Source organism: Aquila chrysaetos, chromosome 1 (assembly GCF_900496995.4).
Source record: "Aquila chrysaetos chrysaetos chromosome 1, bAquChr1.4, whole genome shotgun sequence".
Lineage (NCBI taxonomy): Eukaryota > Metazoa > Chordata > Aves > Accipitriformes > Accipitridae > Aquila > Aquila chrysaetos.
In genome coordinates, this window is record NC_044004.1 from 29,811,596 (window position 1) to 29,835,183 (window position 23,588).

The following is a 23,588-nucleotide window of genomic DNA, read 5'->3' on the forward strand; positions in this document are numbered from 1 at the left end:
GGGCCGCCCCCCCCGCCTCTTCCCCGTTGGCTCCCGAGCGTCCGGCCCGCCCTCCGGGCCCCGCCCCCGCCCGACGCCTCGGCCAAGCGCAAGGCCGCGAGGGAGGAGCCGAGCTTCCCATTGGCGGCGCCCCGCCAGCTTCCTGCGGCTGCGATAGGCCGAGGCGGCAGCCAGTTCCGCGTCCCGGCCGTGGGAGCGCTCTGAGGCGCCGTTGCCCGCCCTCCCTCCCCCACCCGCGGACCTCCCCCGGCGGCCGAGGGACGGCGGACGAACTCCCGCCCGGGCAGCCTGCCCGCGGCGGGGAGCGCCCCGGCCCCCAGCGGCTGCCCGCAGGTGCGGCGGCGGGCTCACCTGGCGGGAGGGCGGCCTCAGACGCCGGCGGGACAGGTGCAGTCCCCTGCCGGCTCGGGAAGCCTCCCCGCCACCGGCGAGAGCAGGACCGATCGCCGTCGTTAAATACCAGTTAAGGCGGCCGGTATCGCCCAGGGAGCCGGGACTAAGACGGCCCTCCGGGCATGCAGCGGCGTGGCTGGGGAACATCCAGGAAGTTTCCTCGCTAACGAAGCGAGGAGGCCCTGCAGGGGTGCCGCCGGACAGGCCGCGCCGTGCCCGCCCTCCTCACGGCCTCCCCTTCGCCCCTCGCCAACCGCCGGAAGAGACGCCCCCCCCCCCCCCCCCCAGCCACCGGGAATATGGGCAAATACTTGTGTCCCGGCCAGCTCCGCAAATGCACAGATGCCGCCTTTTTGCCAGGAATTATTCGCCTTGTTCTACCAACGCGAACGGCTGGGCTTCCCCCGCAGAAGTAGCCTGGCTGGCTCCGACGAAGACTGCGGGGCAGGGCAGGGCGGGGGGCCGCTTCCACCACCCCTGCACAGCAGATAAAACGCTCCGGCTGCTTTTGCCATTGGCACTCGACTTTGATTGCACGTACTTCCCCCAGGCGCCAATCTGCAATGTCTATCGTAACGCAAGTAACACAGACGGAAAGGCAAGGTAATGAGATAATTCACCACAACATCCTCAGAAAAGTCATCCCATACTAGGGCTGGCTAGTTTTTCACTAATACAACGCGTCTGGTGGCTGAATGTAACAACGCGTTTCTAGACAATGCAAAGATTTGGGAGCCGATAGTAATAAAAACAGAAACAGTACCAACATTAACATCTTAAGTGGTTAGAAAGTTACTATATATTTTCTGTTGAAGTGCCTTAAAAGTTCCAGGCTTGAAAAGGAAAAAAAAAAAAAACCAAAAGGCAGAAAAAAAGGAAAAATAAATACATGTCAAGCATGATGAAATAACACCAGATCTGCAGAACAGTATTAGAAAGAATCCTGAAGTCACGATTTTTCCCACTGTCAAATATAAGCCTGTCTTGCAAGTACTGTACTATAATAAGCATACCCAACAAAAACAGAACTGTAAAAAGCATACTTTTTACTCAAAAAACAAATGCACCAGCACAACAGCTGCCAATCTCGGTTAAGAGAAGCTCCAAGTTCTATTACATGCTTTGTACAACTCTGGTTTATTTGGAGTAAAAGGTCCCTTCATGGTCAACTACTTATGTCCATGTGCCGCACACCCTTAAGACAGATAATGTACATCAACTTGCAGAAACCAGTAGGAACAAGAAAGCAGGAGAGGAGAAAAATAATGATACACTGGTAGCCGAGAAGAATATTTTAGGTTACCTCTTTCCTGCAGATTTAAGAATTTTGTGAATGGAGTATTTTTTTGTTCTATTTTAACAATTGTGCCACAGTCTAAATGTTGGGTAACAGAACACCTAACAAGAAAAACAGGATTCATTGCTACTGCTGTTGTGCATAATTTCAGGCAATTGGCTGAAGCAGTGTCACAAGTTGCTTCTGATTTTGAAGGTATCCCGAGCTAGGAGCTCAGCCTGATCTTCCCAATAAATACATATACACCCCTGTAATTGAAATGAGAGCAGCTGAACCTCACTACCAATGAAAATCAGACCATTGGTATTTAACCCTGAGCACCTGAACTTACAGGATGCACAAGCATATCACTTTCAGAACTCAAATTCTCCTGTTACCTGCCTGCTTTACAAAATAGCCCTAAGGATTAGTTAACACGTAAAGTACTTTTCAAAGTACATTACAGTACCAGTTATTATTAATAGTAATTATTATCAATGTGGGTAAAGTCCTTACTAATTGAGGCTTTGAGTATCAGCTCCACAGACACCCACTCTTGGTTCTTGCTGATGTGCCATAATGCTTCAGGCAAATAACTGATTCTTTGTTTGCCACCAGTTGTAGTGGTTATAACAATGCTCTTTTTTGGTATGAAGAGCTGTTATTTCCTCATTAGGGAGAGAGTGATTTTTCTAAATACAGTCCTGTTAACTCTTGGCAGCCACTGAAGAATCAGCAGCTCTCAGCTGTTGTGTTTTACTCTATTGTCCAGAGCACCAAACAAAAAAGCAACAGCAACAAAAAAAAACAAACCAAAACAAAACAAACCAATCACCGTTCCAGCTATGTACTTGAGCACATAAACTTCCAGTACTTGTTTTGGCGACTTTCCTTACCAGATCAACATATACTCCAACTCTTTCACACGTCTACTTGTTTCAGTTATGTCTTGCGCAGTATCGTAAAACTAAATTTATTGTTAAGCCACCTCTTTGTTTTGTAGTGGATCTGTATAAAGCCTGTCACTAACTGTTGAACAAGGAGATGGAAAAGAATTTATCAGAAAGATAAGCTTTTAAACCACTTGATAGTCTACATATAATTCACCCTATTAATTCTTGAGCTCCAGCTTCAAGAGTTCTGAATATTCACCAGTGACTTTGTTTTGCAAAGTACTGCAATTAGAAACCATCTGACTTTCACACCTTCCAACTTCTTGTTACATAAGTAATCAGTTCATTTTAAAAGAATCTTATTGTTTGAAAGTTTTCCTTTTCCTTCTTTGAGGCATCTCCTTCAAAAGAAATTTCAAATTTCCAAAGGTTAACCATCAAGTTTCAGTATTACAGTATTTTGAATCTCAAATATATTCATTACTCTGGGATGACACCAAGTCATAAAAGATAAAAAGTTTAGAGTCATAGATAAGTGAGTTGTAATACATCTAAAAAGAGCTTTTTGACTCCTGAGGCAGTGCAAAAATACATAACTTTACGCTACTCCTCTTTACAAATAATGTCAGTTTTGTAGATTGTTTAAAAACACACAAAACAGCAATTACAAAACAGTTGCTGAAACATCAAACCATCATTGTACATGTCATTAAAACAAACAGCTCAAAACTTCCCAAGAAATAATGTTAACCTTGTCATCTGTAAAGGACTACTCTAGTGCAGAGATTTTTTTAAAACAAAAGTACCATATTGGATAGCAGCACCTGTCACAGGAGAATGGAATAGTATTCAAGAAATTAGATTTATAGAAAGAGGTTAAAAAGCTAGCCTTAAGCCTTGTCCAAGGACAAGATTTTATGTAATGCATCAGAAGGACTTGGCGATACCATCACCGATTTTAAACTGAAGTTCTCAGTAGTTGCATGAAAGATGGCATGAGGATAAAAGAAGTGGTAGAAGTAGACCAGATGTCAAAAAGGGCATCCTTGTTAAGACTTCTTTCTATGGGTGAACTTCAAAAAGAGGCTTGAGGACAGAGAACGCAGTGCCAAGGATGTGGATATGCTCTACCATCTATGCTGAATATGGCCCTACAACTGCGGTTCTAAGCTAACAAATGGATGTGTGTAACCAGGTGAAACTTTTAAGTACCTTTAAGTATCTCACAAGCACACCGTACTAGGTAAGATTTTTTAAAAGATGGTAAACTCACCATTTTGCTGTGTGATTTTAATACTTCCCCCCCGCCCCTTGGAAGTCTAAGGGACTTGAGGATAGTGAACTGAGAAAACTGAATGGATAACTATTAATTTTACAAGGGAGAGGCAAAACAGCTCAGAGTCATCGTTTTCTTCAGTGAAGGAGACTGATAGCCATTTCCTCCCCATTGAAGTTCCATGTTTAGAGAAGGTGCAGTCCATAAACATGCCCTACCCTACAAAAAGGCAGGCTTTAAAAACCCAGTTGTACTCTTTGCCTAGAATGTACTGAAAGCTAAGTGGGAAGAAGCATGAAATAAGTTGCCTTAATAAGTGTGCTACAGTCCCATAAATAAAACTGTCATGAGCTGATGAGGCCAAAATCTTTCGCCTCCCGAATAATAATGTGCATAACATGTTCATGTATTGGAGACTGCTTCATTAGAGTGGGCCCAGGTGACAGGCAGAAAAGAAGATTGCCTGATAACACAGATTACTTCCAATCTCACACAAATTACAAATGTAGTTACTGTATGATGAGAGCTATGAGTTAAGAACTCCATGATACATAGTTTCTGTTTCTATCCTCCCAGCTTATTTCAAGTATCCAATACTCAGAAACCCATCTCCTCTACAGCTTTCTTGGTGCGGCCAGCCACTCCAGGCAGCCAAACCTATTACTTCACACACATTCCTTAGTCCATTTGTCCTAGGTCCTTCACATGCTCACAGTGTTCATTTTATAGTTGCATTCTCTACTAATTTCAGACATTTCACATCCACATTCCCTACTAATTTCAGTCACCTCCAATCTCTAAAACCTTCCCTCTCCTATCTTCAGGCATGGGCTTTTTTTGTACAGCCATCAGGCAGTAGCAATTTAAGCCTCTTCACTTGAATTCCAGGGTGAAGAGACAATGGCTCGCTCCAGGAAAGGCTTAAAGGGAGTGGTGCATTCCAGGCAAGTAGAGGCAGATCAGGATATGGTGAATTCAAGCCGCAGTACTGAACGTTTATGAGAAATACATTGCACTATCAGAAACACCTTTTTTATATCTTCCTCAACTTCTCCTGGCTTCTGATAAACTGCAAGCATCCACTAGCGCTGCCATTTTAACAGCATTAGCTAGAGGCAAGCATGCAGACTCCCCATCTCCCACTTCAATACAACCCTAGCCACCAAACCTCTACCACTTTCAAGTTCAGACAGTTGCCCACCAGGTCCTTGCTTGGTCCTGATTCAAATAAACTCTTTTTTAGGTAACAGGCATCCTTTCCCTTTAGTCAATTCTGGCCGTGCATCTCCAGCAACGAGTTAACACACCTACTGGTAACATACCTATCACTCAAGGTAGGCGTGGACGGATAAAAGCTTTTTCCCACCATTTATCAAAAACTGCAAGTCAGTTAGAAAGCCAAGAAGTACCGATGCACGTACTAACGCTGTGCAAAACAAAACCGACCACGTCAGGATTACCTTTAAAGGGATTCACCACTTCTGAAGCAGTGCCTGCTCGCAAACGTATTAGAGGGTGGCATTCTTTAAGCAAGCAGGAAACAAGATAAAGCACAGGAAGGAAACATTTTCGATTGAAAGGAACGCTCTGAACCTCAGCTGCCACCTCTAGGCCCTTCCACCGCCCTCACTCGGCTTTCCCAACCAGGACACACCGCTGCCGAAGGCGAACACACACGCGGCCCTCAGCCGCAGCCCCCGCTTCACCAGCAACGCCGCCTCGGCGGCAGCGCCACCGCCCTCACGGCCGACCGCGGGGCCCCTCCGCCGGGCCTCCACACCGGGGAAGGTGGCGGAGCGCCCGCCGCCGCGGCAAGCCCCGAGCGGCAGCGCCGGGGCCTAACGACACTCCACGGGGACGGACCCCCCCGCCCCAATCCCGCCCCCGCTTCCGCCTCCACGCATGCGCGCGGAGCCAGCGCGGCGAACACCGTCGCGTCGACTTCCGGGTCAGCGGTGGTTCGCACTGCCCTCCCCGCCCCGCCATGGAGGCCGGGCAGGGTCCCGGCGGCGGGGAGGTCGGCGACCCGGCCGAGGTACTGTCGCTCGCTCGGCGGCGCTGCCGGTGGGGGACACGGCGAGAGCTGTGCGGGAGCCCGGTGGGGCTAGGGGTTGTTTCTGCTGAGGGCGAGGCGGCAGGCTCGGGGCCTGCGCTTGCCCTGCGCGGGCCGGGGAGGGGGGATTCCTGTCAGCCTTTCGCCCGCCCCTGCCGTGAGCTCCCTGGCGGCCTGCGGAGGCGCGGGGTCCGTGCCCTTGAGGCCTTTCCGGCGGCCTTTCGCGGGGGGCGGGTCCCGGCAGGAGGTGTTCTTCCCGCTACCGGCGGCTTTCTCACGTCTGTCCTTCTCCCGGTCGGCGATCCGGCAGGGTGCCTGGTCGCACGCCTTTCAGGGCAGGAGGGGGTCACGCACCTCCGGTAGAAACTTCTCACCTGATGGCAAAGCAGCTGGCCAGCTTTCCCTAAATACATGCATGTAAACGGCCAACACGCATTGGGTAATTAAAACCCTGGCAAATATTTTAAAAGGGATTTAATGAGCTGTCAGATTCCATCTATTTGGAAGGTTGGTTGCAAAGGACCAAAGCAGGCTTCTCTGAAGAAAAAGGAGTGGAGCAAGTTGGGATTTGACTATGCACAAAATGTTTTCTGCTCTCTCATGTGATTTGCAGAAGCACTGGATTTTTTTAATGCTATATTTCACATGACATTTATAGACAGAAGGCACCGGTTCCTTGAGTATAGCTGTCTGAAAGTACAGGCGTTACAAGGTGTGAAAGTTAGACAAAGTTTTTAATTGAAGAATCCCCCCAAACCTTTCTTTTGCTCTTTCTTTTCTAATTTATTTCCCTATTGAAAGAGGGAAATACCTAAGCCTTATGTGCCGACAGAGGAGGAAAGGAGACTCCTCAAGGAATGTGCTGAAGAGAGTGCCCGGTATAGAGGTGAGTTCAGTTTGCTGGTATATTTGGCTTGCTTTTCTTCCACCCTTAGTTTTTGTTGTTATCTGAGGCATTAAGGAAGGAAGGCTCAGGTCAATATATCACAACAGTTCATTAGCAAGCTTCACATAGTCTAAAATTGCATCCCAGTAAATGTTGATACATGTAAGATTTACATTTGTTAAGAGTTTGCAGGACAGGAATTTTGTGAAAGGTGCAACATAATTTGTAAGGTTTATTCTTTATAACAAGATCCCTTCATATTTTAAATTAATATGCTTATTAAAAGTCTGAAAATAGGTACAATTAATGGAGTCTCATTTATGTTTCTGAATATTTTATGTTGTTATTTCTACATTTTTACTTTAAATTTTTGTTGTTATCTCTAGAATGCAAGAATAAAACAGTTTAACTTAGAACCATTGCTTTCTGTCTTTATGGAGACTTGTGAAAAGAACAGTGTATAAGTAGTCGCTTAGCTCAACTTTTGGAGAAAATTCCTGCGTCTTTGCATGGCCAGATGTTTGGGCATATTTCCGCTGTAAATAAAAGCCAAGATTCTCAAGCATGATTCTGCAGTCAGTAATGATTTCTGTACTACAGCTAGTACACAGGAATAATAAACTTGTATTTTTTTCACAGAATACTTTATGTCTCATCTTCATTTACTTGAAATACCAATGTTATGGGTTTTTTTTCAGAAAATTTTGAGAATTGATTGCCTTCTTAACAATGTTTCTGTAATCCAAAGGTTCAAGGCATACCTGGTTTTTATGCACCTGGTCAAGAGGTTTGAACAAGCCTTCTGATGTGATTGTTACCCACTGTTTTATTGCACGCTGGTAGATTACTTCTGATGCTGATAGGTGGCTTAGCAGAAACCAGGACGGATGAAGAATTTAGCAGCTGATTTGCTAAATTTAGCACACTGGGCCTCTGATTTCTCCTGGAAGCCATACTTTCAGGGGCAACTTCAAAGGCATTGTGATTTTCGATTAATGATCCCAAGTTCTGCTTTATCTTTCTCCATTGCTTTGGCATTCTCCTCTTCCACTTTTATTCAAATCCTTGGAAACCTTCAGCTTGTTTGCTAAAATCTAGCCATTTTCCTTACAAAAATATAAGTGAAAAGAGTCAGGTTCATTAATAGTAAGATGATGATTGGTTATGGCTTATTGATAATCTCTCACCTGAAAGACAAGATGGGAGGGCGTTGTTTGTTCTTCTTGAGGTGTTCTGCTGTGAGTTCTTGATTGTCAATGTAACTTACTGCCCTGTGCATCTTTATACAGAGACTGAAGAAACAACATGAAGGTGTTTTTGAGAAGCCCCAAATTAGTTTATTGAGTAATTTCACTTTAGGGTGCTACAAAAGTAATTGAGAGATTTTTTTCCCAGGGGTTGTGCACTGTGCTATTATCTCACTGGGAGAGCCTAAAGCCCATCACTGTTTTCTAGGTCTCCTGTCCTTGTTTCATTGTTCTGTATCACACGTACCTAGATTGTTGTATTTGATGTATTAAATACATATTATTTGAATGTCCCTTTGCAAGAGGTATGGGCTGCCTGTGTGACTGCCCTGACATCCTCACTTCTTATTGTATCAGTTCTTGTTATTCGCAGATATTACTATAAATTTGTGTATCTTCAGTTTGTTTATTCAAATTTCAAGCTGTAGCCAATTTTTACCCGTTCTTACAAACCCCCTCTGTTTTCCTGTAGTTTCAGTTGCCAGCTTCTATTTCAGCCATGCTTGCTAGTTATTTCATAATTCAGTTTAATGTATGCTTTACTGGTATTACTAGTTTTTAATCACATTATCATATCATATAAATTCTGATACTGTTAAAAATTCACACTACAATCCAGAATTTTATCCTTTGCACTTTTAATCTCAATAACAAAATTAAACCAGATCAATATGACTTTTTCCTCATAAAACCATTTTGACTAGGGTACATTACATTCCCATCCTTAATTATGTGCTGTTGATGTATCAGCCTTCCATTATTTTTCCTGGGATTTATTTTGTTCCTTAAGCAGAAAAAGTACTTTTTGCCCATAGCAGTGAAAAGCATTGATATTTTATGATTTATTAAGCTGCTTTTGTTTTTTCTACACTTGAATAATTATTCATATTAGTTTTTATGTATGAACCCAATTTTCATTTACCTATTATTCTTCTAATTTCTAGTTACCATTTCAGGTCATTTATATGCTTACATACTAGCAGCTGTTTCCACTGAAGTGCGTAACCTGTCTTTGATGTCTGGAATATTTGTATTGGGCCTGTAAATCATTTCAAACCTCTAAGGGTCAGGGCAAAGTTCTCTGTAATAAGTTCTTGCAGATTTTTTAATTATTTTTTTTAACACACACCCTCCCCCTTGTTTTTTTTCTCTTACAGTTTAGCTTCAAATCTGCACTGCCATTCTATATCTCAGAAAATCTAGAACTCTAAATTTTGGAAAATCCAGGTCCAGTATCTCTAAAAGCATCAGGGTTTTAATCTTTAATAGATTGAAAGAACTTATTCTCTATTTTGAAGTGTTACTGTAGTCTTGCTTTGAACCAAGGAGACAATACTTTTTCTTAAAAGTGACATCCAGTCGTATTTACCCTGAAGTGCTGGTTGGACTCCTAACCTAGTTTAGACCGGTCAGAATTTGTGAAGGAATAAACTGTTAGTTTGCAAAGTATACTTTAATACTGTGCTGTCCAAATGCTAAAAAATATCATTTATCTTCAAATATGAACCTAATTAGCAGATTGTGTGCATCAAAACACTATAAACATCTAGCGCTGTTGCAAAAATATCCCCCCTAGGTATGGTTAAAGTCATTGAGCCTTTTTGTAACATCTACGTTTTCAGACTTGCATAAGATGTAATTTCATTATGACATATCTAAATCTTTAATGTAATTAACTTTAGTCTTTTGTCATGTTCATTATTTCAGTGTCACTGTATCTTTTGTAGGGGTGGTGGTCTTTACGAATAGTTTCAAAGTTAATCTTCCCAATTCATGATTATCATTGCTTGAAATAAGCATTCCTTTTGTTTCTTGCCATCTTCAAGTGCTTCCTGCCACCTGAAGTCTTTCATTATGATAAAAATCGACGTGAACTGTTAAGCTGATTGCAATAGGCAGTAATGCTTTTTCATGTTTGTCATCTTCTCTGCATTCCTGACCCTATCCCTGAGTTGTATAGTTTGATCCGTAAGCTACAGAAAAAGTTGCCCTGTTCTTTAATTTGCTGATCAGTAAAACATGTTACCTAATTTTAATCAATTTGATTTATATCTCTGTAAGAGTTAGACTTTTTCCAAAGTTCTTATGTTAAAATCAAGACTTTTGGTTATCAAAAATTTTTAGAGGCACTGGCCTCTGTGTAACTGCTTTCCATCCTGAAGAACTGTGTATGCTTCTCTGGTTTAAAGTTCTGCACCTTGCTGCTGTAGCAGTTGCAGCTAGACCTGGAGTCTTGTCCTTAGAGCTTTATCCCATCTGTCATTGGCTTTTGTATTTTAGAAAGCATGAAGTCTAATGAAGACAGGATGACTTATTAACCAGTACTGCATAATTTGTAGTAGGTCTTAAAAACTGGAATGGAGAATGTTTAATAATTTATATACAGTTTCTTAATTATCTATATGTTTATATTCTTAGACAAGTGAGCTTAGTAAGGCCTAGCAACTCTCACTTTATTGCGTATTTTGTTAAGTCTGGTTGAAAATACTGAAAATCATAATTTAAGCAACTTTTCTTCTTCTTCTTCACAGCTTTTCCTTTGGCTGCAGCGAGCATGCTTGCTACTAGTTTCTTAATTAGGAGAGGTAAAGTGTAAACATACTTCGGGTTAATTTGGATTTGTTGAGATGAAATATATTTCTGCTGTTAATAAAGTTACTATAATAATACAATGTCTAATCTACTTGTAATTAAAAGAAGTTCAGCCTCTTCAGCTACATGACTTGCAGTTCCTAAAACTAAAGGAGAAAACTTTAAATTAAAAGCAAATTCTTGCTCATTTTATATTGTTTGACAAATGCAATATCTTGATGATTATGAAACAATATATTCTATAGTGTGTAGTAATACTGTGTGTGATATGATTAAAGAGGTAATTCTTAGATTTTTATAATTTTATGGGAAATTCAGATCTTAGGTTTTCTTGAATTTTCTTCAACATTAAGTGTAAAAGAGTAACCTGTTGCCTACAAACATAACTACAAACTAGCCTACAAACATAACTACAGTTGATGTTTTTCAGCTTAATTCTTAATAACTTATTACTAATTACTTTGATCCTCATTTTCAGGTATTCTAAGAGATAGCTCAAGATTTGGCTCTTTTACAAAAGTTGCATGTAAGTAAAAACTACATATAAATTCAGCTTGTATTCATGCCTTAGCTTCTGGAGTCTGTTATGCAGATGTAATTCCCATGAGGCTAGCTGGCTGATTCACTGTGACTCCACTCTATAGAATCATAGAATATCTCAAGTTGGAAGGGATCCATAAGAATTGTTGAGTCCAACTCCATGCTCCTTGCAGGACTACATAAAACTAAACCATATAACTAAAAGCGTCATCCAGATGCTCCTTGAACTCTGACAGGCTTGGTGCCATGACCACTTCCCTGGGGAGTGTGTTCCAGTGACCGACCACCCTCTCAGTGAAGAACCTTTTCCTAATGTCCAGTCTGAACTTCCCCTGATGCAGCCTGCAGCTTCATTCCATCTCCTTGTGTCCTGTCGCTGGTCACCAGAGAGAGGAGATCAGCACCTCCCGCTCCACTGCCCCCTTTGAGGAAGCTGTACATTGTGATGAGTTCACCCCTCAGAGCCTTCTCTTCTCCAAGCTGAACAAATCAAGTGACCTCAGCCACTCCTTGTAGGTCTCGTCCTGGAGACCTTTCACCATCTCGGTCGCCCTCCTCTGGACACACTCTAATAGTTTGATGTCCTTCTTATATTGAGGTGCCCAAAACTGCACACAGTACTCAAGGTGGGGCCACACCAGTGCAGTGTAGAGTGGGACAATCGCCTCCCTTGACCAGCTAGCGATGCTATGCTTGATGCACCCCAGGACACAGTTGACCCTTTTGGCTACCAGGGCACAATGACTCCTATTCAACTTGCCATCAACCCAAACCCCCAGTTCTTTTTCTGCGGGGCTGTTCTCCAGCCTCTCATCCCCCAGTTTGTATGTCTAACGAGCCTTATCCTGGCCCAGGTGGAGAATCTGGCACTTATAGAATCAATGCTTACATTGGTACAACTGTGCCTGAAGATAGTAGTAAATGGTCTGATATATCAAATGAGTAAGTTTCACCTTCCTGCAGTTAATTCTATCAGTCAGCAACTTTTTAGCTATGTTTCTTAACTACAACATCTTATACTGCAAGAACCTATTCAATGTCAAGAGGTAGAACATTTCATATATTCAGCGTCTTTGAATTTGTGCAGCACGTTTTGGACAAGTTTTGTTTATAGGCTTTCCATAAAATTGCTTGACAAGTGTAATGTGATAATTAAGATAAATCCATTGTAAATAGATACTGTACAAGCTTACTTTAAATTACTTTGCCAGAGTACACGCACCCCTCCCTTCCTAATTTGAAGGTCTTTATTCATGCGTCTCACTTGTCCCATTCAAGCTATTTTAGTGCCTTTTTTTCCTGGACATTATGTATGTACAATTGTAGGAAAACAGCAATTTCATGTGAATGATTTTGATTTAAGTATAATCAAAACTAAATTAATAAATTAACCTTTTCAATGGAATACATGACAGTAAAACAGGAAGTTGCCATTTTGCCAATCTGCCCAGATACAGCCAGTTACTCTTACAGTTTACTTCAGTGGGAAGAGGGTAAAACCCATGATTTGTGGTGAAGGAAGTGTTGTTTAAGCAGATAAATGAACATGAGAGACTAGGGCTGCCATTTGTTTATGCTAAATTCTACTTGCTTTCTTTGAACGCCAAACAATGGTATAACACAAACGTTTCTAATAAATAATAGAATTACTATTTTCCTGATAGTTCCTACACATTTCTAGTTAAGGGCCACATTCCTCCTATTTAATAGAACTAAGTTTGGAATCAAGGGAAAAAATAAGGAGCAGCTGGACTGGACCAGCTATTCTTGATCTTAAGGTTAGAAGCCAAAATACTTCTGGCTTCTCCTTTTTTATGTACAGTGGAGGCATATGGACTTTCATTTCATACTAAAAGAATTTTCCATAAAGTGTGTGTTTTGGTTGTTTTTCAGTAGGTAACTTGGTGTGATTTATGAGCACTTTAAATATGGGGATTTTTCTGGGACATAGTTGGAGTGTCAAAGGCCTGAGTTAAGCGGTTTTCATTTCATCTTCATATTGCTTAGGTCACATGTGCCTACTGCCTGCAGGATCTTCCTGAAAATTATTGCCAGGGACATAGTTTACAGGTCCAAATTATGTCTCCTAATTTAACTGCACATTCCTCCTGCAGTGAAATCTGATTAAAGGAAGCAGTGCAGTTGTGTGTTGGTTTAGCTTTTTTTCCTCCACCAATTCTGAAAGAAGAGCATATGCAATTCCAGGCACTGCTGCTAGCTCATAGCTAGCTGATGTTAAACAAGACAGTTCTTGCTTTTCTGCTGTCACTGATCTGAGCATATTGCTGCTGCATCTTGATTACAATAGTCTGTCTTTGATAATGGGGTGTGTGTCACTTGTGGTTGTTAGATTCTTATTCTGAAGAGTATCTATGCCTGATTACAGTAATTGGTCTTTTATATCTAACACACACAGTTGAGTCTGGTTTTCTTTAGTCTCTGTCTTGCATCTTTCCCTGCTTTGCCCCTCTTGGTTTTATCTGGAAGTTGAGAGGTGTTTCATTTTCTAGATAGGAATTTTCAGATTCCAGGATGTTCTTCAGGCAATAGGAATTACTCATAACTTTTCTCAGTAGCCTTCTAGGCACTCTGACAATTTAATGGAACTTCTAGTTAGTCATGACTCATACAGTACATTGACAGCATCCCCTTCAACACAGCACAGAGATATTGGTCCTCTACCCCTCTTTGGCAAAGAAGGGTAAGATCCGTATATCCTACTTCATGTTAGCCTGCAGTGGGACCTGGCCTCTTTTATTGATCTCTGATCAGCTTCTCTAAGGGCTTGTCACAGTGAATACAGAAGAAGCAGAGAGCAGCAATATGTAATTTACTGTGCTAGCTTCAAAAATGTGGATCATCTGGCTGTTAGTTCTGTAATAAGAGAAGCCAAATATTTTAGCCAATAATTACTTTGGGTGAAACATCTTCCAGAGAGATGCTTCCACTTTTCTTGACTGGAAGGCCTCAAGAAAAGGAGACCTCCTCTTTGTAATTTATGCCAAAGAGTAATCATCTTTACTGCTTAGCTTTAATTTGCTAAACATTTATTTTGAATTCTTTTGGGCCATTTTTCCTTTTAGGGGCTTGTAATTTTTCCCTTTGTGCATATTTACAGCATTTGAGGTGTCTTCCAATTTTTTTGACCTGCTAAACAGCTAAACGCTCACATTTCTCATTTGTAAACTTCACTCATAGTTGTGGCTGTTCTTCCCTTTTCCCTTGGAAAAGGATTTTTAACCTCCTTTTGAAAATACAGACATTAGAACAGTATCGTGGTTTAACCCCAGCTGGCAACCAAACACCACACAGCTGCTCACTTACCTCCCTCACAGTGGGATGGGGGAGAGAATCAGAAGGGTAAAAGTGAGAAAATTCATGGGCTGTGATAAAGACAGTTTAATAGGTAAAGCAAAAGCCGCGCACACAAGCAAAGCAAAACAAGGAATTCATTTACTACTTCCCATCGGCAGGCAGATGTTCAGCCATCTCCAGGAAAGCAGGGCTCCATCATGTGTTAACGGTTAGTTGGGAAGACAAATGCCATCACTCCGAATGTCCCCCCCTTCCTTCTTCTTCCCCCAGCTTTATATACTGAGCATGACGTCCTATGGTCTGGGATATCCCTTTGGTCAGTTGGGATCAGCTGTCTCAGCCATGTGCCCCCCCCCAGCCCAACTTCCCGTGCACCCCCAGCCCACCCGCTGGCGGGGCAGTGTGAGAAGCAGAAAAGGCCCTGATGCTGTGTAAGCACTGCTCAGCAGTAACAAAAACATGCCTGCATCATCAACACTGTTTCCAGCACAAATCCAAAACATAGCCCCATACCAGCCACTCTGAAGAAAACCAACTCTGTCCCAGCCAAAACCAGCACTAACAGGAATCACAATTCCAGTATCAGTACAGTAGGGCAGGGTAAAATCCCCTTTTATATTGATTGCCAGGCAATATAATCTACAGTGTGAGAACCTCAGAGGATTAATGTTACTGGTAATTAACTCTTTTCAAAGATGATTGAGAATCTTTAGCCTTTGTATTTAGAAAATACTTGTTGCATATGAAAGAAGAGTCTAGTCCTTTTCTCCTGCAAAGTCAACAACAAAACTTCTATTGATTGCCATTGAATCCTTCATACTCCGTTTGACCCACTCATAAAACTTGAAGGAGCCAGTTGATGGAAATCATCAGTTTTAAGCCCGGAAAGAACTATCATGATCATTCATTCCTGTGTCCTGTCTAGCAGATGAAGATAGCTCATGCACTAAATTGAAAGCATTTGCCTAGTGATTGCAAGGGTTCAGCTAATTCAATTGTTTGCCCTCCAGCAACCATATCATAGAATCTTCTTCAGAAGATACTGAGCCTAATGCTAAGTTTATTTAGACTTCTCTTCGTACTAGTGAAAGCCTTTTCAAAATCTGACTGTTCTGATGGATTAAATTAGCAGAATTTACTGCCTTTGATGATTCCTGACTGTTTTATCATCTTTGATAGTTAATGGTTATTTCTGGATCTTGGGGAAAAACTGATGGCAATTATTTTCCTTATTTTGTCACCTTTCATTCATCAAGTACTAGCTGAAATCATCTGATGCTCCTGCGATGTCTAAATCATTGCTCTATGTCTCTGTTCAGCTGTTGCATTTGGTTTTAGTACACTTTGCCTGCAGAGGAAGTGGAGAGAGATGATTACTGCATGTTTTTGGTTTAGATCTAAACTGTTTTTTTTTCTTTTACTCAGGATGATGTATAATTTATTTGAAATTATTATTTTTAAACTATGTTGAATATTATGATACAGCATATAAAACCGTATTTTTTTCTTTTAAAAAAGTTGCTGGAATGTGTGGATACCTGGCTGGAAAGATATCCTACTTGCCAATCTGTAGCGAGAAATTTAAGAAACTGAAGGATTCCCCAATAGGAGATGTTCTACGACAAGCTCAGAGACATAGTTCACATAAGTAAGAATTTAATTCTCTTTTAAATTTAAAACTTATTCTTGAACAGGACATTTTAAACACCAACAGATCAAGGCTACATTTGCAGCTTTCAAAGACCTTCAGAGCTGCACCTTCCCTCTTTCCCCTATTACCCCAACTCTACCACTTTCAGGAAGCTGTATCTGTTACCAGTTGGCCAGCTATAAAACATGCATTTTGAGCTCTTTACATACAACTGATCACTTTGAGGAGTAGAAAAACATTTTACTTAGCAAAATGTATTCCTTATAAATTAAGATGTTGTTTTCCTGTGGAATTTACTTACAGTAGTGTGACAGCAGAAGTTCCCTCCTTAGTTTAGAAGTAAACTAAGTTAACTGAAATAGTGTTACGTTCTGGAAGTTTTTCCCATAGTTTAGTTTGATTGAAGTAGGAAGAGGGTGGAAATGATTTCAGTGTTTATCAAAGGAAAGAGCTCAGTAAACAATATCAGTGCAGGAAGAAGCATGGTGGTCAAACTTACTGCTGTTTGTTTAAATCCTTTACATCTGTAACAGCATTATGCTGTACATACGAGAAACTCATCAGGTTCTTGAAACTATTTCCTGTTTTGTTCCAGAATGTTTTCTACATCAAGTGGTTTTTAATTGCAAACTACTTTCGGAATATCTCACTTAAAGCCTTGATTCAAAACTGGGAGAATAGTGTTTGGATAGTGAGTAGTAGTCCTACTATGTACGTGCTAAGATTTGTTAAATGTTTATAAAGGATTTGGTTAAATTCTTAATTACTTTATAAGTTTAAATTTATGACAGTTTGGTCTGTAAGATTTATCTTTATTTTGAAATGTGTACATTTTTATGGCATCAAACATTATTTTAGGAATTACCACTTTATACATTTACTGTATAAACTCAGCTGAACTGGAGCTGGACTTGTCCCTTCACTCCCCACCAGTTTCTAATAAGAAATTGTCATGATCGTTAACTGTGTTTACTCTAGGTGAGAACTGTTTAAATGCCATCATCTGCTGCACCAATAAGTCCCTTCAACCTTTAATGGCCCATTCTTTTGTATCTGTAAAATTTTATGTCCTAAGTGATAAATTCCTTTTTTCCTTGGTTGAATGGTTAAATTCATTCAAATTGCATTATTGTCCACACATGCTACTTTTTTAAGCCAGCAACAGAAATCACTACATTTTCTTGGTCATTTTACATCTTCTAATTAATGTATTTTGGTAATTCTGATTTGCAGTTAAAAATAGGTAGGGAGCTAAAAGATTAGATAGTTCTTTAAAGCTGTGTTTGCGTATACTTAAAAATATAATTGAGGCAATAAAATGGCTTAGCTCTGTATGTTTATTGTGAGAATAATACAAAGACTAACTGCAGATGTTTTTCATATGGAACAAAAAGTACAGCTAAACAGAAATTTAAAGTTAAAAATTAATAAATACTCTAGAGACATTCTAGTGGCACCAAGTGGTGGCATTCTTGATAGAGAGACTTGTTGTGTAGTGGATTGCAGGGCCATTCCGAGTATGTAGTGAATACTTTAGAATATCAGGCATCAGTTTCCAGAATATTCTTTATATGATCTTACCTTTCTCTCTTAAGAGAAAATTCGTTAATGTTCCTGCTGAATTCAGCAACTCAATAAACCTTCATAATTTAATTTCCCCAAGACAGCTCTTCATTCTCCTTTTCTTCTGCTATTTGGTACTGATCAATTACAGCAGCTTCTAATGATGAAGGGTTTTAAATTGCAAATTCTTCCTAAAAGGCCTTTAAAAATAATTATAGTTTATGCTACCACTAGTTACATGGGCACACCCTGTATGCTACTTGTGTCTGATGCATTTTCTGTCTGAAGACTCCCTGGGGGAAGGGATTGTCATTTTTGTCTTGTAAAGTGCAAAATACTTTCTCTTTTGTCTTCTGTTCTGGAGATTTTCAGGCATGAGTTAAGTTTCTGGGAGGAAGGGAAGTGATGGGGAAGGGACTATATAGATCTTTGCAATGTAGAGGGAAAAAAAAAAAACCAAAACTTTTTTTTAAGACAATGATTCATGTTGGAAACTAAACCATATAGAGTAAAAGAATATTTTCTTAAACTGCACATATTGTTACTCTTATAGTTCCATTTTTAACATTAGTATTTCTGTATTTAATTGTATTATTTTCCAGCCGTTCCAGTCGGAAATCTGAATTTTCAGACATGCCTTCTCAGTCATTTTCTGAATCTTCTTCTCCAAGATCTGGATTTCCACTTTCTTCTAGCTATTCAGATGATTATAGTTCAACAGATAGAGCCCTCTCAAGTTATGAACCCGTTCCATTCAGTGCTTCCCTGAATGAATCTTCACCTACAGGAATCACTGATTACACTGTTCAAGGTGTGTTTTGTCTTAATATTTAGCAGTTTGTAGTACAATGACTTGCCTTTCTCTTAGATACTTGCTCTTACTAAACTAGGTATTTTAATCCCATGCAAACATACATGGTACTCTGTAGTGGTTCTGAATGAAACGGCTTGAAGTTCCCAGAATTTTTACACAGAAGATAGATGTATGTATTATTTTGTGTTCTAACTGTAAACTAAATTCAGGGTTTTTTCATGCTTTGTAGCTGTAATTGCAAGTAAAGATTGTAAATGAACTTACGTGGTTTAATCTGTTGTGAAACTAAACCTGCAAAAAACTCAGCCTGACTTGAAGTTCTTTTTGACTGAAATTAAGGTGAATATGCCATCCTTTCACTGCACTAAATAAGCTATAGTTTCTACCATTTGTCTGCTATCCTTTCTGAGGTTATTTAATTTTCACTAGCGGTGGTGCTGTAACTGTATACTACTATAATTCAGTGACATTAAACTGTTTTTTATAAGGTGGCAAACATTTAAATCTTCTGAGAACTGAATGCATATTGTGTTCTGTCCGGCAACAGCTGATTTTCTCGCAGAGAACTAAATGGTTTTCAAGTACTGTTCTGTGCAGCTGTTCCCCTCCTTCCAGTATGAACTCTGTCCTCAGCTATTGCAGGGAAAACACACGATTCTGAATTCAGGTCTCTGGTACAAAGGAGGAAGTTACTGTCAAGTGCAGAGTTTTGTACCTTGAATTAGTTTGGATTTTTTTAACTCCTTTATGGGAAAGGTTTTATTTCACAAAAAAGCCCTTTCATGAAACTCAGTTTTAGTTACCTAAAAGTATCAGATGTAAATGTGTCAAGGAAATGGTAATCACACTTCCTCACAAATATCAATAGTTGGTAGAACCTTAATTATAGAACCAAGATTCTGCATTATAAATGTAGATAAAAGGATAAAATGTTTATCAGGTGATGTATGATGAATAAAGTCCTAATTCTTTGAAAGCAGAATTTAAAGCCTGAGTGCAAACCCTTGAGCTTCACCTAGATTTCTCTTCAGAAATCCTAAATATATCAAGTGTATGATTATTATAAATTTTACATAAAGTGACCGAACTATTCTATCCATCAGCTACCACATGGTTGTTAGGATTTCTGTTTGGTAAAATGAAGAAAAGGAGTTAACTGCCAGTCTTCCAAAGCAGTTTGACAAAATGAAAAGGCTAAAAGAAATGGATTAATTAAAGAACACATATATTGTCAGTTGCATTTAGAATTGCAGCTGTCATGCTCCTTTTCATTTGGGATTGAGCTGTAATTAACTGGCGTTCTAGAACAGGTTGTAGCCAAGTTTTGGTGTGTGATGCCATTTCTAGTATTTTGATGTTTGTTTTGTTTTCAGATCCTGCTCCAATTCCAGAAGAAAGTCGTAAAAAAAAAGGCATCACATATGAGGAATTAAGGAATAAACACAGAGAGACATATGAGGTAATGCTACCACCAAAGGCAGAAACTCCAAACAAGTTTTCACAGGAAAAACCAGCTAAGGAAGGTAATAAACTGATTTACAGAAATACATAGTAAATTCAAATATTGGCAATAATGTTAAAAATGGTTACAAACCCAAGGCTTAATTCTGCTTACCCTTTAAGCAATTTATTTTTACCATATCTGCAGGTATCTCATATGTGATGTGGTCTGTAGTTTTAGATTTCAGATTAATTCTTTTTTCAAAAATATTGATCTTCCAATAGCAAATTATAATTTCTCTTCTCTAGCCATATTGCTTGGTGCCAGACTGACAATCTCATAACTTTTGATTTATTGAATATATCGAACAACCTCTTTCAACAAAGAATTCTCGGAGCTCAGAGCTATACTGAAGAGTTTTAGCTATGGAAGAGGGTGTATGTTTTAGATAGCATTGTTCTCTCAAAATAGAGCACATGGTTGATGGTTTTGGAGGGGGGTATTTATTTTTATGAATTGTTTCATGTGGAATTAGTGGATTTCTATAGAGGCATTGTTTGTAGAGGTTCATTTTCTACATTAAAACTCAAAGGAAGGAAACAGTATTTGGCAGGAATATTGAGATTTGTTTTCACAGTGAAAAACAAAACTTTACGCAGAAAAATAAGAATGCAACGTCCTGAAGAATAAGATGCCATTCAGTCAACTTTCTGACTCAATCAATTTTTTGAAAAGGAGACACAGAAGCAATTCATAATTGCTTGCTCTAGAACTTTTTTAATTTAGTGTGGCATCTGTGAAAATGATGTTAGCAAGAGGAATGTTTTACCATTTAATACACTGCTGGACTAGTCAGCTTGAATTGTTTGGGTTTGTATGCAGTTTGGGTTTGTATGCAGTGTCCAGTCTTGTCAATCATGTTGCAACAAGATTTGTAGGAATAGCTAATGTCTCCTATTAGGCATAACAGGTGGTAATAAGTATAGAAAAGTATGTTAAAGCAAAAAGTTCTGAAGCAGTGATAGTAAGCTTTTGAACAGTGTTAAACTTAAGAGTGTCAGTCTATTTAATGCTGGTGAATTACTTTCTCCAGATCATCTGTCTTTGGACAGACCTACACAGTCTTGAAATAAAAATTATAAACAGTTATTGGGTAATGATTTAAATCTGTTATTTTAAGGATGAAAGCCTTTTTCTCTTATCATGTGACTATGCCAAATGAGATACGAAAAAATTATTGAAGCTGTAGTTTCAGATTGCTTCTAAATTCCATCAGCTGACGCTTCATTGATTTACACAATGTTTCTTTTCCAAGCTATTTCTCCACAAATAGAAAGCCTGGAAAAGTCGCTTGAAAACCATACATGCAAATCTTAAGCAGTATTCTGCAAACCTTGCCATATCCCATGGTAAATCTTGTGGCTGTGAAATGAGAATATGCATTCATTATTTTATTTTTAGTTATTCGAGGTCTATAAAAGACCTCTATAAAATGTTGATCAAATACTGCATTCTGTCTATTATGTTTCTGTGTTCCCTTTGATGGTTATACTCAGGCTTTGAGAACAGAACTACACTGAGCAGTGCATGAGATTTGTAAATAAACTTTTAAGAGTATCTCTGTATTTTTAGGGAAAAAGAGTAAGGAGGGAATACAAAAATTCAGAAATGTTTCACAAGTGGAAGCACGTTTAAATCTACAGGTCAGGGATTCTACTGACGTTGCGGGCTAAGATCTGATTTAGATTCTTGTGTCACACTGGACATGTTACTTGTTGTATGCCTATTCATTCATCCTGAGTCATTACGCCTTTGTTCATCCTCTTACCTCTGTGTCATAGGAACCAGACTAGCAAATAGGAGAGTGGTTTCTGCCCTCTGTTGCAAGGACATAAGGGAAAACAAACCACGTTTAAACCAGTTTTAAGCAGTTACTAACTTCCATCTGCTGGCGCCTTCTCCGTTCATTGTAGCCATACAAATACGTGCATCTGCATAGTGATCTGAACTGGATCATTTTCCAGGGAATGAGCGCAGCCTGCTCAGCTACCATGGTTAATAGAAATGGAAATCAAATTGTACTTTGAGAGAGCTTCTCATTGTGCCTCAGTGCAATATCAATCAGCTTAAAAGAGATTTGTCAGTGCATTATGCTAAGTTTGCTGACATCTCCCTGAAACAAGAACCATGCATTCTGCTCTGTTCCACTTGTTCTACTGCAGATAGGTATTAATAGCCAGTGGGCTTAGTCATTAACCTGCAAGTAGATTTATAAAGGGGTACCTGACTAGTGTCAGTATTCCTACCGGATCGTATAGATCCATCCTTTACCCTGTCAGTGATGGCAGTCAGTTGCAGACTACTTTGCAGCTCACTTTCAAGAGAGCATCTTTTCACTTTCTGGTCATTGTTCAGTTACATATGACATACTTCTGAATAAATCCGTTAAGACTACTACCCTGGTTTTTTTACTCTCTGACTCACTCCTATACTAAAGGAAGCTGCCAAATAATAATGGCTGAGTAGTTTCCTAGTAGGGATTACGGATTTCTGTTTGTTTGTCTTTGAACATGTTTTTAACTATCCTGAATCCATCCAATTGTGCACGTAACTAGATTATGTAGCCACATTATTTATCATAACATTCCTTGCCTGTTTCCTCCAATTGTCTTTGTTTCATCCACGTTACATTTGTTTCAAAGTAATTACAAATGCTGTAGAGCAGGAATTAGCACAGTAGGCCTCTTGACTGAATATTAATTCATTAAAGAATAATGATTAACAAACTCTTCTCCCCATTTATTCAGAAGTATCTTTAATTAGGTGTTTGTTGTGCTGTGACTGACACTCTCCCCACTCACCACTTTAAATGATAATGCATTTCATCATGCTTTTCAGCACTGTGTAAGATAAACTGTTGCAGTTAAATTAAATCACATGTGACTACTTTTTCTTCTTTTCTTTAGTTAAAGTAAATAAATATGGAGATACCTGGGATGAGTAAGAGCCGAATGAAGAACTGAAGAAAATTATCTCCTGTCAGCTACCTTGAACTTCCTCTAGATTAGTCACGAGTATCAGCACCTTTGGTGTGTTCTGCCAGGCACAGCTATTAATAAATGAGGAGAAAATCCTGACTTGCTGGAAGATTAAAAAAAAAGTATTTAGGCTTAATTTTTTTTTTTAATTTTGCATAAATGGCAAGCAAGGCTATTGTGAGGTTCATGACTATAAACCATTTGTGCTATTGTTTAAGAATGAAAAGGGTAACTGGCAATAACTAATATAAATGTTTAGCAAAAGGTAAAAATATATGTAAATAAATGCAATCACATGTGTTGGGAAGGGAAAAATATCAGAATCTTGTCAAATTTTCAAGACTTGCATTAAAAGTTACCTGTAGAACTCATCTCTCACTTTGTTTTGTCTGAAAGGGATATGCTGGAAACCTCAAATTGTTGTCTTGCTTGGTTAGTAATGTCTGGAATAATACTGAACTATTCAGGGAAAAAGGGCTGAGGAACCGAGCCAAACACATAAGTAAGCATACTTCACTGTTTTTTCAAAACAGTTTCAGAGTGCCAGCTATATTTTTAGACCAATATTCTGACTTGCTCACACTGGGTCTCTTCAGACAGTCATTTTGGA

The 23,588-nt window shown here is 39.7% G+C and overlaps 1 protein-coding gene across 2 annotated transcripts; it reads left to right on the plus strand.

Annotated features, from left to right (window-relative positions):
* The first annotated feature begins 5,725 nt into the window (after positions 1–5,725).
* Positions 5,726–23,349, plus strand: OCIAD1 (OCIA domain containing 1). Of its 2 annotated transcripts, XM_029999785.2 has the most exons (8): positions 5,750–5,873; positions 6,693–6,777; positions 10,556–10,609; positions 11,095–11,142; positions 15,990–16,119; positions 18,288–18,496; positions 19,873–20,022; positions 22,907–23,349. In XM_029999785.2, the coding sequence occupies exons 1-8, from the start codon at positions 5,823–5,825 to the stop codon at positions 22,942–22,944; spliced, it is 765 nt and encodes a 254-aa protein (XP_029855645.1). In that variant the 5' UTR covers positions 5,750–5,822; the 3' UTR covers positions 22,945–23,349. The 2 variants fall into 2 exon arrangements, with proteins under 2 accessions (XP_029855732.1, XP_029855645.1); XM_029999872.1 differs by lacking the exon at positions 6,693–6,777 and having other exon boundaries at positions 5,726–5,873.
* Positions 23,350–23,588: the final 239 nt, after the last annotated feature.